Below are 17,909 nucleotides of genomic sequence, written 5' to 3'. Positions count from 1 at the left end.
AGGAGGCCCTTTCCCAATTGTTTCCATAATCAGATTTCTATGACTTTTTCATCCTGCTTAGTTCAATTTGGGCTTTAAGAATATTTATAAATATAACTGCATATTTTTTAACAATTTGAGCAAATAGGCAGACATGAATAGTTTGACACAACAACATGACTTTAGTTACTTTAAACTTTTCAAAGACTTTTGAAACTCTTCTTAATTTGCACTATGACCATGCAGTTTACCACAAGAATTTTCTTTCTTACTTAATGGATTGTAATAACCAAAATGTTCTCAATGCCTTAGCACCATTTTGTTTTAGAACTTTATATTTTACCTTGAAATTAGCAGAATTTTGGATAAGCAACAAGATTAGTTTTATATATATTTACTGAGGCTATTTGAAGCCTCAGGGAGACAGACTGCTTTCTCTCATGAATTGCCACTCTTAGGAACACTGACCGTCAAGGCAGGAGACTTCTCCCCCTCCACCCCCCTTTTGGTTTTGGAGATAATAAAACTCCAGTGGTCATTTAACCTTATTCTATCAGGCAGCAATTTATTTAGTTTACACTTGAATTCATGAGAGAAAGGGTTACTAATACCAGAAGAGGAGACAGTGATGTCCCAGCTCTTCTCAATTATGAAATAACCACAGGCAAAGGCAAAGGGCGAGGTTAGGCCTGAAGCAACCATAAACAAAGGAAAGGTTAGTGTAGAATTTACACTTAAATAATAGTTTCAGGCTAAATTCACCCAGCTATAATCTCAGTTATTGTCTTTCCACTGTTTTACAATATAAATGCATTTATAAATGCTTTTAACTCTTAGTTACAGTTTTTATTAATTTTTTAAAACTATTAATTTTATAACACCTTTAAATACCTTTCATTCAACTTATAACATATTAAATGAACTTAACCATTACTTTAATTTTTCCTTTAAAGTGAAAGAATAAATCTCTTGCAGTTAGTTTGAAATAAAAGGCTACTTTTCAGGATTTGATTTCTAGAACATAAAATGTTCTTTTAAAAGAACTCTTCTTCAAACATTGAGGATATGATGAGGTTAAAGCACAAGAAGCTATTGATAAAATATTTTCTTTGTATATTGATCTTACTCAATTTAATCATAAAAATTTCCCTTCCACAAACCTTCTACACTTTCAGTATTCATTCAGGTTCTGTCCCACACTCTACTCTTTCCAATAATCAATCATTTTATCTTAGGACAAAATCATCTTCTGTTGCCTTAACAATAAAAACACACTCCATATATCCCACATACTAAGTTACCAGGCAAACGTCTTGCAACATATAATTGCCATTAATACTAACCAAGTTTGTTAAAATAATGAACTTTTCTTCACTTTAAATACTTAGTAGCAGGTAATACCAGAAACAGTTTTTTTGGAAGCAAGTTGGCAGGGGAGATTGGCTGCCGTATAAGTTTGTTATAAAATTGCCTTTTATTATTATTATTATCAATTCAGTTTTGTTAAATAATGACTTTCTGCAATTAGCCACTTAAATACCTTAAACAATGCTTTGTAAAACTTTTATATTTATACCCTTAACACAAATTTTACCTTCACAGAGCATTCTCTTACTTAAGGTTACTACAATACCTTCTAAGAACCTGAGCAGAATGCAAACGTATTTTGGCTTTGACACCCTAAGGAGGGAACTTTACTGCATTTATTCTGATTCTGCTTTTCACCTCCTTCACTTCCCCCCCTTCCAGGCAGTCGGGTGCACAACAAACAGGAATGCGGCTTATGAATAGAAGGGTGGACTCACTGGAAAGGGGCAAGCCGCTCCCCCCTTTCCAGCTTTCAGCCAAAATGGGCAGACAGAACCTACTCAAATTTGGCAACTCTCCCAGGAACCCAGCCGCCCTGACTGGGACATTCCCAACAGACTTGGGTGCTTGGCGCGGACACAGATGGCCTCCAAGCCCCGGCAAAGGGCCAGACCAGAGACAAGACACCAGAACATGCACAAACATCTAGACTCCTCAGCTTTTGCCACAGAATCATTTCACCCCCTTGCCAATGGCAAGGGAGGGCTCCAGCTCAGCTGTAATTCTACTTCATGTAAGGACACAACTCCAACACTAACATTGAGCTGACACAGACAGAAGCACAAAGGTCACTAATCTGACTCACAAGTTTATATATTTGTTTTCACCACGGCTGCCCCCACAGCCATCACAAACTTCAGAACACTTAACATTTGGTATAAAGCAAATTCATTCACAAATTAGCACCATAACAAAAGATTTCAGCTAGACTTTTCTACTGTTTAAACTTTACACCCAGACCAAGCTCCACCAGAAAAGCCGATCCATTTTCCTGTAACCAAGTTTTGTTTTCCTTAATCTAGACCAATTTCCAGGATATTAGGACTCGAACCTATAAATACCCTTCCTAATAAAATCGAGACTCCACTCCTTTAGTGGATATAAGACCAGTACCAGATTCTAACATGCAGTTAGACAAACCCAAAACACCAGGGCTTTTCCCCGGTTTTCCTCCTTTTCCCAAGCCTAGAGAGAACGGCTTCCCCCCAGCCTTCTGGGGCTACTAGGGTTCTCTCGGGAGGTGATCAGCCTCCCCTTCCTAGCAATTAAAGCTAGGGCCTTCCAGACTCTGCTCACCCGGGGAGTCTTACCTTCTTCCCTGTTCGGAGCTCTTTTTCGTTCCCAGAATCTTTCTCTTCAGACCTTCCATTGCCCCTTGATTTTGTCGGGAAGATTCCGGTGGAGCCCACATCTTTTCTGGATTAAATTTAATCCAGGGGCGCCCAGATTTGGGGTTCACCCGAGTCCTCCCGGCTTCCTCAGGGATTTGGAAGGGGCAGCAAAATGCTACCGTCTCTGGCCTTCATTTATTGTCCCATCTGGGTCGCCATTAATGTTGTGGAATTTAAGAGAAGTTCAATTATTTGAGTATAGAGAGGCCAGGACTCAGGAATGATTTTGAGAAGGAAAAATGGTTTATTGACGGCCGGCCGGACTCGGGAGCTTTCTGTTTGAATCCCGAGCCCGGAACAAGATTTTCAAACGTCTTTTATACAGAGAGGAAAGGCCAAATGGTCCCTTTGTTTCAGTTCTCAATAGGCTTCAATTAGCATATATCTCTTCCACATCTTAGGTAAGCTTTTAGCAAGGACTCCAGGCATTTTAGATAAGCCTTGGTTTTTGCATTTCCCCTAAATACTTAAAGTTTATAGCCCTTGCTTTGTTAAACATTTCCTGGGACTGGAGCCTGCTGGTCCCTAAGAGCAGGACTGCAGCCTCTTACCGTTTCACACCCACAAGTCAAACAACTTAGTTATCTCTGAAGAGACAAAGAGCCTTCCACCCATAGCCCACATCACAATCATAGCATTATATACTTTAGAACTAAACTCCAGTTGTACAAAGTAGAAATTTTGAGAGGCAATGCCTAGAACCAGAGTCAATATACTATAATTAGCCAGATTTCAAGTCAATTTGGTGAAGAAATATGAGAAATCAAAATTCTGACAGTCTATTGAAAACTTTGTAAAAGTTCAAACAGCAATAATTTCAGATCAAAGACAGCACCATTACTACAAGGATGGATGATGCACAATTGATGACTTCAACGATTTACAGTCTAGAAGAAGCAGAAAGATATATGACCCATCATCTGTGAAGGGTGATCTCCATATATGCTTGCCTCAATGACTCTGATTATGTTGTGGGATTCCAAAGCTCTCCCCATGGCTAGACAACTTGCTAGCATTGCTCATGCTGTCGTGATCCTTCCCCTAGATGGGCACCTACAGCTAAGCATGTGTTGCTTTTTCACCCAGGCTCAACCCAATACAAACAGTTCATTATTCCCCAGTCTGAAAAAAAAAAATCCACTTCTGACACCTTTGAACAAATTTTAATGAAAAGCTGTGTCTAATAGTGAGACATCACAGAAGAGACGTCTGCCTCACTTTCCATTCTTGTTCTCTTTCCCACGACTTCCCAAACTGTTTCCCGGAGATCCAAATCTTTTTTCCATTGTTAGGAAGGTTCTCAATAAAGCAAAAGAAGCCCAGTTAATAGGACCCTTTATTTTATTTTATTTATTTTTCTACCTGATTGCATCATCTTTCTGGTGCGTCACTTCGCTGAGCAGGGGCCTGTGTCTCTATGCCTACCATGCAGGACGGGGATGCCTCTTTTCTTGTTTTTACCAGGAGGTCCCAGGGACCAAACCCGGGTCCTCTGTATGGTAAATGGGAGCTCAGTTGCTTAAACCACAGCCACCTCCCGGACGCTTTATTCTTAAAAAGTTGGTAGAATTAGAAGTAGAAATTTTCTGCTGAACTGCTGACTCTTGGAATTTCTGCCAAGTTGTTCTAGTAAGATGTACTACAGTTCTATGCCCAGGAAAAAATGGTCACAACAGGAAGAGGAGAGTATACCAGTAAGGGCTCTACAAAGAAGGTAAGACTGAAGCTACACGTTGAAAGCTTCACAAGGGGCAGTCAAGAGTTGGGAACTGGGGAGGGATAGTTCCAAGACAATGGAACAGAATGAATGATGACACAATCAGCGTGTCAAGGTATGGCAATAGAGCGGTTTGGGAGAAAGAAAATAAGATATGAAGTCACACAGGAAGTATCGAACCAGGTCATGAACAGCATTGTATGCTCTATGAAAATGTATGGACTTGAATAGCATGAGTCATTTGCTCTCAGTCACAGTAACGAGCTTCAGGAAGCATCAAGAGTATCTGCATTGGTACTAAAGAGCCAACATTTGCATGTCTTTTTCTATTCTATGTGATTATGTCTTATCTTTTAATGTGATTTGCCCTGAGACCAAATATACTTTTCCCTGAAACCAAAAATATATAACTCCCCCTCAGTCGTTTTACAATATACTCTGTTATACCCTCTTACGTAGGCAGAATGGATGGCATGAAAGCTAGGACAGGAGATATTCATAAGTCTAGGTATTCTCATGGGTGAGTCTTTCATGTGAAAATCGCCCATCCTGTGGGCCAGAATGAAAAATAAAAAAGATTGAGATTCATTGCTCTGGGCACTGAGTATTTTAGGCATGGAAAGACAAATGATGATTTTGATAATCTACAAGGATCGAAGACTGCAACAAACATAGATTGGATCTAGTTAGCAGCTTAATGGATGTAATCCAAGGAAAAAGTGACAAAGGCCTGTATAAAAATATTAGTAACAGGAACAAAAAGAAGACTCAAGGCCTCTGTAGAATTTCTTCTTAGGGCTTAACGTAATCCTAAATTAGCTAGATTATCTAATAACTTTCTTGGCACTAATGCTAAGGTACTCCCATGATTTTGAATTATCCATTGAAAGCTACACTCTAGCAGGTATCCCATCAGCCCATGTGGATAACATTTCCAAGTCCCAAGTCTCAGGTACTTGGATCATTAAGTTGTTTGTTTGTAACTCAAAAACCACATAGGAGATAGGATTAAAATGTGGATAGCCTGGGAATGTTGGGTTTGGAGGGATATGGCTCTTAGATTCTGACCCCTGGATAGGCTGTGAATAAATGAAATACAATACATTTTTTCATGTACCAAATAATGTGGTAGAATAACAATTTTATGAGCAAAATGTTTGTGGGTTTTTTTCAGTTTGTTCTTAGGTATTAAAAATTGTGCAACTTTTCAGTCTGTTAAGGAGATCTAATGATCATTTAATTTACCAGAAGGTAGTTTCTAGAACCAAATCTCAAACCTTTTAATACAAATCACTCATGCTCCTCTGCATAGTAAGTTTTTTTGGTAGTTTATTTTGTCTTCTAAAAAGGGAGAATTTGTTTATTCCTCTGTCAAAACCCAAATTAAAAAACCACTAGAAGCAAAGATATTTTGATTACTGTGGGGTAAGGATTCAAAGTAGAATGACAAGCATTAGAATTTATTTTGCCTTAGACAAATGAGACCCTTCCTAAACCTTTTAATTTTCAAAGCAAGAAAAATAAAATAATCTCACCAAATGCATATATACATGTTATTTTTCTCTGTTTTGGAAAATGTTCACTTTTACAAAATTTCCAATATAATCTGAGACCAAAAATGTTAGGAGCAAGTATGTAAAAAAAGATACTGCTTTAAAGATATGAATACTGAAAAATACCCTCCCCCCAATTTCTTATTTTTCAGAAGGCTAAACTACTGTTACTGAGTTAACTTACAAAATGTCTTTTTTTAAAATTATTATTTTTATTGTATAAGAGATACTTAGATTAACACAAATGTTACATAAAAATGTAGGGGATTTCCATATGCCCCACTCCCTACCCCTACCACACTTTCCCACATTAACAACATCCTTCTATTAAAATTGATGAACACATATTAAAGCATTGCCAATAAGTGTGGGTTATAGTTTACATTATAGTTTAAATTCTCTCCCACATATTTTGTAAGTTATGACAAGATATATAATGGCTTGTATCTGTCAAGGCAACATTATTCAGGACGATTCCAATGTCCCAAAATGCCACCATATTACACCTATTTTTTTTAAGATACTTAGGTTACTTAAATGTTACATAAAAAATATAGGGGATTCCCATATGCCCTGCTCCCCACACCTCCCCAACTTTCCCACAGTAACAACATCCTTCATTAGTGAGGTACATTCAGTGCAACTGATGAACACATTTTGGATCACTACCACTAAGCATGGATTAAAGTTTATGATGTAGTTTACACTCTCTCCCTCCCAATTCTGTAGGTTATGGCAAGATGTAATGACCTGTATATGTTGTTGCAATGTCATTTCGGGGCATGGGAATTGTACAATATGTCCTAATAATTAGTAGGTTGATTTACATTCAGTTAACCAAACAATTTCTATTTATTTTCAGTCTAGAAGAAGCAGAAAGATATATAACCCATTGTCTATGTGGGGTAGTCTCTGTACATGCTTGTCTCAGCGACTCTGAAAACAAGCTCTATGCCTCAATTCAGGTCTTCATTATTTCTCAGCTGATGTTCTAAATTAGCCACAGCTGCAATCCATATTGCTTCTTTATGTTTCATCATTTACATTGATATCAGGTTTACCAATGTAAATGATGAGCTCAATCAAAGCATGAATTCAAATCAGTCAAATTAGGAATCAGATCTGATTATATCACTGGCCTGTTTAAAATCTTTAGCTATCCCTTAGAAATCTTGCTTCTGCCACTACACAGCTCTACCTTTTGCTGCTCACATATGTTAGCTGTCAAGCCTTACTGTACTCCCAGTTCCCAGATCAATTACTTGTTCTCTGGTCACCGGAAAATGTTGCCATGTCAACTACAAACATCCTCCCTCTTCCCCTCTCTCTTTCACAGGCTAATTACTATTTGTCTGTTTGGTTTACACAAAATAATGAATATATACAGTAATTGTAATAACCCGATAAACTTATTAATGTTCTGAATTTGAAAAAAAAGAATCATAATAATTATATATAAAATAAGGTTATTCACAGTTTGGTGGTTCCTCGGGAAGTTAAATATAAAACTGCCACATGATCCAGCTAAACCTCTCTAGGATTATATCCAGAAGGACTGAAAACTGTGACGTAAACAGACATTTGCACACAAATGTTCATAGCTGCATTATTCACAATTGTCAAAGATAGAAGCAACCAAAGTGTCCATCAACTGATGAATGCATAAACAAAATGTGGTATATACATACAATGGAATACTATGCTGCTCTAAGGAGAAATGCAATTGGGACACATATGTTAACATGGATGAACCTTAAAGAAATTATGCTAAGTGAAACAAGCCAGACACAAAAGGACAAATATTGCATGGTCTCACTACAGAGAATAAATGCAACCTAGAGTTAAAACCTAGAGTACAGGTGATTAGGAGATAAAAGAAGGACTGAGAAGCAGTGCTGATGCTTGATATATGTAGAAGTGCTAATTAACTTGACTGTTCAAGTATGGAAATGGATAGAGTTGATGGTGACACATTATAGTGAGTAGAACTAACACAGCTGATTTATAAATGGGATTGTGGCTGAAAAGGGATCTAGGGATGTAAATGTCAACTGAAAGAAAGCTAGAGAATAATCTAACTGAAAAACATAGTGAAACCAGAGGTAGATGAGAATTGTGGTTAATAGTTCAAATACAAGAATGATCTTCTATGAACTAGACTAAAACAAATGTATATCACTATTGCAAGGTTGTAAGAATGTGGATAAGCATGGGGAAAATACAGTTATTGTAACCTATGGACTATAGTTAACACCAATATTGTAATATTCTTGCATCAATGCCAAAGATGTGCTGTGTTAATAAGAGGGAGTATGGAAAAAATATACCAAATGTATGCCTTGAAAATAGTTAGTGGTAATAGGCTGATGACATTATCTCATAAATGTAACAAATGTTCCACAACAATGTAGTGTGTTGGTGGAGGGGTGATGTATGGGAACTGCACACATGTGCATGATTGTTTTGTAAGTTCACAACTTCTCTAATAAAATATATTTTATAAAAACAAAAACAAAATAACAAAACAAACAAAAAATAAAGTCATTCATTCAAAAATTGCGTTAAAAGTTTTTTTTAGAAATCATTTAACCTGAGGGACATCACCAAGAATTGAGGAGTTTTGAAAAACCACATTACACACAAAATCATGGTGCATATTTGACATAATTTTTGCAGACAAGGGACATAAAATATAACTAGAAATGTGAGAAATAAATCTATAGACCAATTATTGGCACAGCAATGAAAAATGAAACAATATATATGGCATAATCCAGTTCTTAGTTTTAAGAACAGGTAGTAATTAGAAACATATAAATATAAATTAAAAATAAAATACAGTAAGTGCCTTAGATATAAGATTTGAAATCATGATGTACTACACAGCACAAAAGTTTTAAATTTTGATGAAGGGACTAGCATCAGAATATGAAAGAATTCTTACAACTCAACCAAAAAAAATACAAACAACCCAATTAAAAAGTGGACAAAGGACTTGTTTATATAGACATTTTTTCAAAAAAGACTACAAGTGGAAAATAAGCACATGAAAAGACAATCAACATCATTAGTCACTAGGGAAATGCAAATCAAAACCACAATGAAGTAACACTTCACCCCCACTAAGATGGCTATAATAAAAATATGGACAATAACAATCATCAGAGAGAATGTGGAGAAACTAGAACCCTCATACACTGCTGACGAAAATGTACAATAGTGCAGTGCTTTGGTAAAGAGTTTGGCAGTTCCTCAAAGATTAAATATAGAGTTATCAGATGACCCCAAAATTCCACTTCTAGTGAGATATCCAAGAAAATTGAGAACATATGTCCACACAAAAATTTGCACATGACTGTTCATAACAGCAGTATTCATAATAGCCAAATAGTAGAAACAACCCAAATGTCAATCAACTTATTAATTAATAAACAAAATGTGGTATTATCCCTATGACGAAATGTTACCCAGTCATAAAAAGGAATGAAGGTCTGATACCTGCTGCAACGTGGATGAACTTTGGAAACATTATGCAAGTGAAAGAAGACAGATACAAAAGGCCATTTGTATGATTTCATTTACATGAAATGTCCAAAATAGGAATATTTATAGAAACAGAAAATAGATAAATTCTGTCAGGGACTGGAGGAGGAGATAGTGGGGAATGAGTGCTAATGGGTACCGGGTTTCTTTATGGGATGATGAAAATATTCTGGAATTAGACAGTAATGATGATGGAACAAGTTTGTGAACATACGAAAAGCCACAAATTGTACCCTTTAAAAGGGTTAATTTTGGAGAGAGAATTATATCTCAATAAAAATAAAAAGGAAAAAAACATAGTGAGTGCCAGGAAAATTAGTGAAAGGGTTCAACATGGATTGACTTCCTCAAAGGGACTGGTGTTAGGTGTTAAGAAATGCATAGAATATAGTTTAGCCCTTTTCTATATTTTGGGAAAAGAAATTTCAAGGAATGGTCAATTACCTTAAAGTAGACGTTACCTCTAGCTATATAGCAATTACCTTTTTAAAAAAAGCTTTATGACCCACAGCAATTAATAACTCAATCAATTCTTCCAAATAATTGCTTAATTCCAGGGGATAAACAAAAGTTAAAACTGGTAATTACTGTTTTGATGGACTTGACTGGTTGTTCCAGTCACAACAATCATTAAAAGACAAAGTCACGATACTCCAATGACAAAGCAAGAAACAGGAACATTAAATATGCGCCTTCCATGTATTAGTGTGCCCAACTTGAAGTCATTTAAAGCATAAAAACTGGCATAGAAAATAAATGTAATGATTTAACATGCCTTATAATTCAGCATGAATGAGAAATGCTGCCAGAAAACTTGTGTTTTATGAATTACTGTGCTCAATATTTTTTATACTGTTACTGTTAAATGTACTTGCAAAGCATTTTTAGCATTGTAATTTAAGGCTGAATGGCAAAAAGCTCATTTGAAATGGCAAAGGAGGTTAGAAATGTAAAGAAAAAAGAAAAAAAACATTTTTACGTTATATTGTAAAAACACAGTATGCTAGAGATTTGTTCTAGGATTTTTTAAAAATCTTTTAAGGAAATATGTGGACTTTTCTAATCTTTTAAGAAAATATGTGGACTTTTTTCTTCTATGACTTTCAGAGGTTTTTTGTTTTGTTTTGTTTTGTTTGCCTAGAGGAACATTGTTTATTTTATAGTGCTTTCTCCATCAGAAATTGTGGGGATCCTAGTCTGACTAGTAATGAAATGTTGTTTTTGTTTGCATATTTTTTAAGATACTTAGATTACACAAACATCAACATTAAAAATGTAGGGGATTCCCAAAATGTCCTACTCCCCATAGCTCCCACATTTTACCATATTAACAACATCCTTCATTAGTGAGGTACATTCATTGCAATTGATTAACCCATTTTGGAACATTGCCACTAAGCATGGATTATAGTTTACAACGTAGTTCACACTCTCTCTCACCCAATTCTGTAGGTTATGGCAAGATATATAATGACCTGTATCTGTTGTTACAATGTCATTTAAGACAATTCCCAAGTCCCAAAAATGCCCCTTTATTACACCTGTTTTTCCCTCTCTCTGCCCTCAGAACATCTAGAGGCCATGCCCTCCCTATCAATGATATAATTTCTCCTATTGTAAGAATCACAATAAGTATATAATAGAATACCAATAAGTCTACTTTAGTCCATAGTTCATTGCCCAATCCTGAGGATTCCAGTTTGGTGATGTCCACTCTACCTCTGAGAGGGAGCTGTCATCCCATGGAGTCAATGAATGGGACTCTCTTGCTTGCAGTTGTAGACTATCTCAGTTCCTTGATATGAAATGTTCTATATTAGATATTTGCTCTCTACGTGCCTAAAACTGGCTAGATAACTTCCAAATTCTTAACAATATACCTTATTGTTTTCAAATACATTTCCCCCTTTTAAAAATCAAATCAGTCCTGTGATCTCTCTTATGCTGATAGCACTCAGAGAGGGTAAGGTCTCCAAGGTAGTAAACTGTACTGTCCAAACCAGATTTCAAATCTTTTAATACCTAAATAGGGAAAAGTTTCTCTTTCCCATGCTCCAACAAACCTTTAATTTTAGCAATTAAAAAAAAAAAACTAATAAAGAAACAAATAGACAAAAGGATTCAGTGAAAGTAACATATCAGAAAATAAGTTTTCACATTTAAAGGCAAGAGACTATTCTTTCAAATGCTTAAATCTTAAATTCCTTTAGAATTACAAGATTAAAAAAGAAAATTGAGATAAGGGGAACTCGATCTAGAAATGTACATTATAATCTGCTATATGTAATTAGTTTTATAATATGAAAGTCTGTTTTATTATTAGATTCACACTAGATCTGAAAGGTTAGTGAATAACAATCATAAAACTCACACTGTTTCCTAATAAATAGTTTTTATAATTGGGGCTGGGCTCAAGATCACTGTTTTTAGGTCATCTCCATTAAACTTGAGATCTCAGAAGCATATCAGAAATTGTAAAGGAATGCATTGTAGCTATGTCAGATGACGACCATGCTCTTATTTTAATCACACCTATCCGTCCAAGTTTGCATTTAAGAAGTTCCACCATCATAGTTATACTTCTAAGTATGAAAAAAAAAGACTGTATAATCATTATTTATGGATTTTCATCTACTTCAAATACAATCCAAACTGAGTTTAATTCCTAGTTTTAAATCAGGTGAACAGTTTCTCAATCCTTCATAAATCTCTTCACAAATAAACTGGTATTACTATATGTATTGATATTTACTTATCTAGGAATTATATAGAATCTTGTTTTCATTAATCAATTTTCATCTTTTAGACAATGGGCGCTAGAGAGCTTCATCTTCAGCTAGGATATCATGGCTGCAGAAGAGAAGAGTGTATCTCTGCCTCTTCCTGGGGACTGGCAGACACGTTTGCTCTGGGCATGCACTTATGGTCCAATGTTTCTGGGCACAGTGTCAACAAACAAGAGGAGGGTTCCCTTTCTTCTGAATGAATTTTGATTGACAATCCTCTTTGTGCTGAGTGTGACCATATGGTGCCTATTCCTGGCTGGCTCTGTCTGAAACAATGGACCATGGACATTCAAAACCTAACTTAAATGTTCTGCCATTTTATTATTGGCAAGAAAGAGCATTTAAATGGAACATCAGTCCATTTGAACATAAAATGTTTTTCTCGGCAGCTGTATGTTTCAGGCAAAAAAAAAGTTCTTTATCACCTAGATTTTATGAATCCCATAATCCAAATTCAAGTATTTCAATTTTCTCATGTATGATCTTAGGACCCCCTAAGTGCACAAAAGCTCAGCTGGCAATGTGAGTTTTAATTCCTGTGAATTACGTGAATCCCTCAATAGAGTACTCTTTTCAGTTTCTATAAATTGGGCTCCAAAATCTTAGGAAAATGCTTACTGTTTATTAAAAAGATATATATTTTTTATTTGACCCTTGCTCTTTTTTACTATTGGTTCGAGAATCTCAGTTTCCTAGGTAAATAATAGATGACAATATAGTAGGGGTCAGCAGATAAAATAAGTTCAAATTTGCTCTCTAAAATTAATATGATTATTACATTTGTTCAATAACTTGTGTGTGTTATGGTAATTTAAACATATAGACTATATTTTAGTTTTCATTTTTTCTAGGTGAAAAGTGCTGACATCTTTAATATGAATGACTGTAATCTCTTGCTCATTGCCTCTTACCTCCAGGTACAAGGAACCATCTTCCCAGCCCCCAATTTCAATCCCATTATGGATGCCCAAATGTTAGGCGGAGCTCTCCAAGGATTTGGTAAGCTTGATCATTTCTATCATTTTAGATTGTAATTTTTACCTTCTTTTATACTATAATATGGGTATAAGAAAGCTAATGTCCAATGAAAGTTAGACACATTTTTTTAAAAGCTGGGCAGAGGAGTAGGAAGAGAAGGAAAACAATACAAAAAGACAATTATGGGGAAAAGATTCGCTTTTCTCAATTGCAAATCTAATCTTGACACTTTTCCCTTAAACCCTTAAATGTCTCATCACTAAGCGCTATATAAAGTCTCAAAACCAAAATCCTTCGTCTAGGATAAAACATCCCTCTTGCCCTTGCCCGTTTTTGTTTTTCTCGCCCATTTCTCTTGCTCCTTCCACTTTCAGCCAAATCAAACGCACTATTCCCCCATCTGTCTCTGCTTCTTCACATCTCTGTAGATTGGCACAATAATCCCCTTGCCTGGAAGTCTGTTTTCTTCTTTCTCTACTTTTCATCCAGATTCTCTTCCTTCAAGATTCTGTTCAAAAGACCCTTCCTCTGTGAGTTCTTCTCTGAGGACTCCAAGCTCAAGCAGCTACGCCAACCCCCAAGTGGCCTGCTTCTGCTCTCTTATGTCATTAATCTCATTATCGCTGTGATCATACTTCTGTCTCACCTGCTGAGCTGTGCGCTCTGAGACCCTGGAGTCTGGCATACAGGGGCTTAATAAATGGATGTTAACGGAATGAAACCAGAGTTCAGAAAAGGAATAAAGAAAGGAGGAAAATTGTTGGGTACTTTAAAAAGTGTTTAATCTTTAAATAAGCTGTGATGCGATGTTGTTAAGCATCTATCTATTTTCCTTAAGTGACACCTGTTTTAAGAGGACTTCTGGTGAGCCCTAAGACAAACGTTGGCAACAGAAGAGAAAGGCTCACAAAAAATCATGCAGCCTTTCCTAAGAGAGCAAGCGCTTAGCTTTAAACACAAACTGCCATTATAAGAACGTCCCTGTGTGTGTGCGTGTGTGTGTATCTGAGTGTTTTATTCATTAGCAGCGCCCCACAGGAAAACAAAAGAGGGCTGTAAATATGCTCTCTAAAGTCTATTCTAGAAGTTTTCATGCTTTCATGCCTTTTAAAAATCTCAGTCATCCCTTGAAAAATGCAGAGATAAGGTAACAAAAAATTCTGGATTAATTTATTTCTTCAGCAGGACAATTTTGCTTTAAAACTACAGAGCAGAGCAATCTAGTCACTAATTTTTTTTTTTTTCTTTACTGCGGCTTCAATTTTCCTGTCATTGTCGTTTTGAGGTCGGAATATGGATTCATTTTGCCCACAATAATCTTTTGCTTGTAGCTGTTTTCGGCTGAAATATTTCAGGGAGTTTTAGTTTTGATTGCAGAGATTACCGGAGAAAGAACACAGCTCAAATGCTGATGAACCTGGCAAAAGTACAACTGAAAAAGACATTTATGTTTTCTTGGCTTCTATGTTTTAATTTAGAAAAATCAGAAAGCAAAAATATATTTCAAAGCAAATGAAAATGAGTAGTTTTAGCAAAACATTGTGTTAAGCTGCATAAAATGTAGCTAAGCAGACTGAAAAAGAACAGCCCTCAGGTAAGGTTCCCTAAATAGTGTCATCCACTTCCCAACTCCTCACCCATGTCCATGTGTTCTTAGAAAAACTGTATTTATCGTGTGCCTATTCACTTATATAAATTGGGAGACAAGCCCGTGAAATCATGGATAGCTGCAATTACTTCTAATCCATATACTGAAATTTTGACAAAGGATCAAAAACCAAAATTAATCTTTTTTGGGGTGGGGGAAACATCCAGTGCTATATTGTTGTGGAATTTAAGAGAAGTTCAATTATTTGAGAATAGAGAGGCCAGGACTCAGGAATGATTTTGAGAAGGAAAAATGGTTTATTGACGGCCGGCCGGACTCGGGAGCTTTCTGTTTGAATCCCGAGCCCCGAACAAGATTTTCAAACGTCTTTTATACAGAGAGGAAAGGCCAAATGGTCCCTTTGTTTCAGTTCTCAATAGGCTTCAATTAGCATATATCTCTTCCACATCTTAGGTAAGCTTTTAGCAAGGACTCCAGACATTTTAGATAAGCCTTGGTTTTTGCATTTCCCCTAAATACTTAAAGTTTATAGCCCTTGCTTTGTTAAACATTTCCTGGGACTGGAGCCTGCTGGTCCCTAAGAGCAGGACTGCAGCCTCTTACCGTTTCACACCCACAAGTCAAACAACTTAGTTATCTCTGAAGAGACAAAGAGCCTTCCACCCATAGCCCACATCATTCCCCCCCTTTGTCAAAGTTTACTTGCTAAGCTTTGGCATAATTATTGTTGTAGCTATGAGGTGGATGGCTGTTTGTTGTCTTGACTGATTATTTATCAGTCTTTAGTACAGCATCCAGGACCGTTTTTAGAAGTTTAGAACTTTTCATTCTGGACAGCAGAATCTTGGGCAGGGGCCTCCTGCAGTTATTCTGCTGCCACTGGCACTCACGTGGATTTCCAGTCAGGTTCCAGATCCATCTATTACTTTTCTTTTACTCTTAAAGAGTTTACACCTTTAATTTAAAAGGGGTGCTGAAGGGAGACGATCTCTTTTCTGTAACTGCTTCCTGCTGGCCATGGGCTGTAGTCATTGCCTAATAAGGTGTAAAAACTCTTTAATTTATTCTAACTGGAGGAAGATGGATCTGGCATTCTGTACGAAGTTGGATGAAGTTTTCATATGGTTAATAAGATGTTCACTCTGAAAGAAACAAACTTAATTAAAAATTTGGAATACCCGTTTTTAAAAGAGGACACATTGGATTACAGAGATAGACAAGATTAGATGCCTATAAAGATGGCATTCCTTAAAAGCTGGTGGGAACAGCATATATTCTTTTTTAAGTTATCCATCTTTAGAGAGAAATTGCAACAGACACTTAGCTTTGTCTGAAGACACATTCCAAGCTGTTCAATGATTGACACTCATTCGCTCTGTCAGATGCTCCTGGTGAACTGGCACTCCTTGGGCAACTGGCTTCACGCAGGATTAGAACACTAATTTGGAAATACTCTTAGTTTTCACCTGTGGGAGTGATCAGAACTACAGAATAAAGATTTTTACACCTTGGTTTTCATTGTACAATTTCCAGCAATTTTGACTTGTTCAATAGGTGACTCACCATCAGCAAGCAAGCCTCACTTTTGCTAACTTGAGACTGGCTGAGACTGCCACCTTATTCTATAGACATGTTATTAACTGTTTAGAAAATGATTTTACCAGGAATTTAACATGTCTAATATACTTCTGCACTTGATCCAAAATAGAAAAGATAACATTACAATTATTAGGCATATATTTAGTACAGGATAAAAGTACAGCACTTAATATTAACTAATGTATTACTTAATGCATAAGGATTCAGAGTTGCCATTATTAGTTTTGAGTTTCAGGTTTGTAATACTTTACATGTTATCTCTCCATGAAAGCAGGCCATAATGCCAATTGTGTTTAAGTTTTACTTACAGTCTCCTGGTATCATGGCTCCACTTAGCATGTTCTTCAACGCAGTGAGCAAGTTGCAGCATCCTTCCAGTATTCCAGAGATTTTCCAGTATTCTACTAGCCTGGTGCATAGTGCTCTCTGGCACCATGGAACAGTGCCAGTCTGGAGGCGATATCCATTGTACACTTGTACCGAGTCATTATTGGCTGCAGGAGCTTGAAACTGCAATATAGTTTCCATCGACTTCAGGAGCAGAACCAGAGACTGATATAGCACATATTTTTAATTGAGGGGTCAGTGACCAGCCTAGCCAATAACTCACATGGAGAGGCCACCTGTAATGTATACAAGGCCTGGTTCGAATGCACAAGAGTTTGACAATGTTAAAGTTTATTCCTTGTTTTATATATATTTTAAACAACTTAACGCAATACATATATCAAATGACTATTTACTTACACAATTTTACTATGAAGATAACAGTAGGTGCTTTACTTTAGTAATAGAGGAAAAATATTATTTTTCATTGTTAGAATGAAAACAATTTTTCCAATAGAATCAAGACAACTTTTTATTACCATTTACTTAAATGTGTATTTTGCAGTGGCCTTCAGACAGGTTTATTATCATGAAGTTATTTCTGCTACCAATACCAATCTAAGTTTCTTTAGTTAACAATAACTTCTACAACTAGAACTATTTAAACATTTTCAGTTTGGAAGATGTTTTACAAACTCTTTATAATTGACTATAACCACATTGACTAGCCACCTCATGTTTAAATAAACTTACTAAATTACAATTACCAATGAAAGAAATTTACTCTCTATTTAAGAGAGCATATCTACAATCTTTTCCCTTTAGCCTAATTTCACCAATGTGAACTTACAATTTTCACTTACAATTTTCATTACCGTAAAGATTTGTACATATGTTAATTTAGTTTATAAATTAACTATGGGAGATTACACTCAAGTTAAATAAAATTGAAACCATAATAGTTTATGCAAGGAATGTTCTCTTTTTCCCTTACAGGAAGCTAAAAACTTCTTTTCTTTAAGTTATGAAAATTATTAATTTAAAAGCATAACTGACTAC

General features: G+C 36.1%; 1 protein-coding gene across 1 annotated transcript in view; it reads left to right on the top strand.

The window, feature by feature from the left end:
* Positions 1 to 4,401: 4,401 nt before the first annotated feature.
* The window catches only part of ANXA10 (annexin A10), a 78,787-nt gene continuing 65,279 nt past the window's right edge, over positions 4,402 to 17,909 (top strand). The window contains exons 1-2 of the mRNA XM_058302378.1: positions 4,402 to 4,452; positions 13,189 to 13,336. Coding sequence (XP_058158361.1) covers positions 4,402 to 4,452; positions 13,189 to 13,336 — 199 coding nt within the window. The remainder of the gene's footprint in view (positions 4,453 to 13,188; positions 13,337 to 17,909) is intronic.

The sequence above is a fragment of the Dasypus novemcinctus genome, chromosome 1, assembly GCF_030445035.2.
Source record: "Dasypus novemcinctus isolate mDasNov1 chromosome 1, mDasNov1.1.hap2, whole genome shotgun sequence".
Taxonomy (NCBI): domain Eukaryota; kingdom Metazoa; phylum Chordata; class Mammalia; order Cingulata; family Dasypodidae; genus Dasypus; species Dasypus novemcinctus.
Note: the sequence above shows the minus strand (reverse complement) of the source record. Positions and strands in the feature narration are given on the sequence as shown.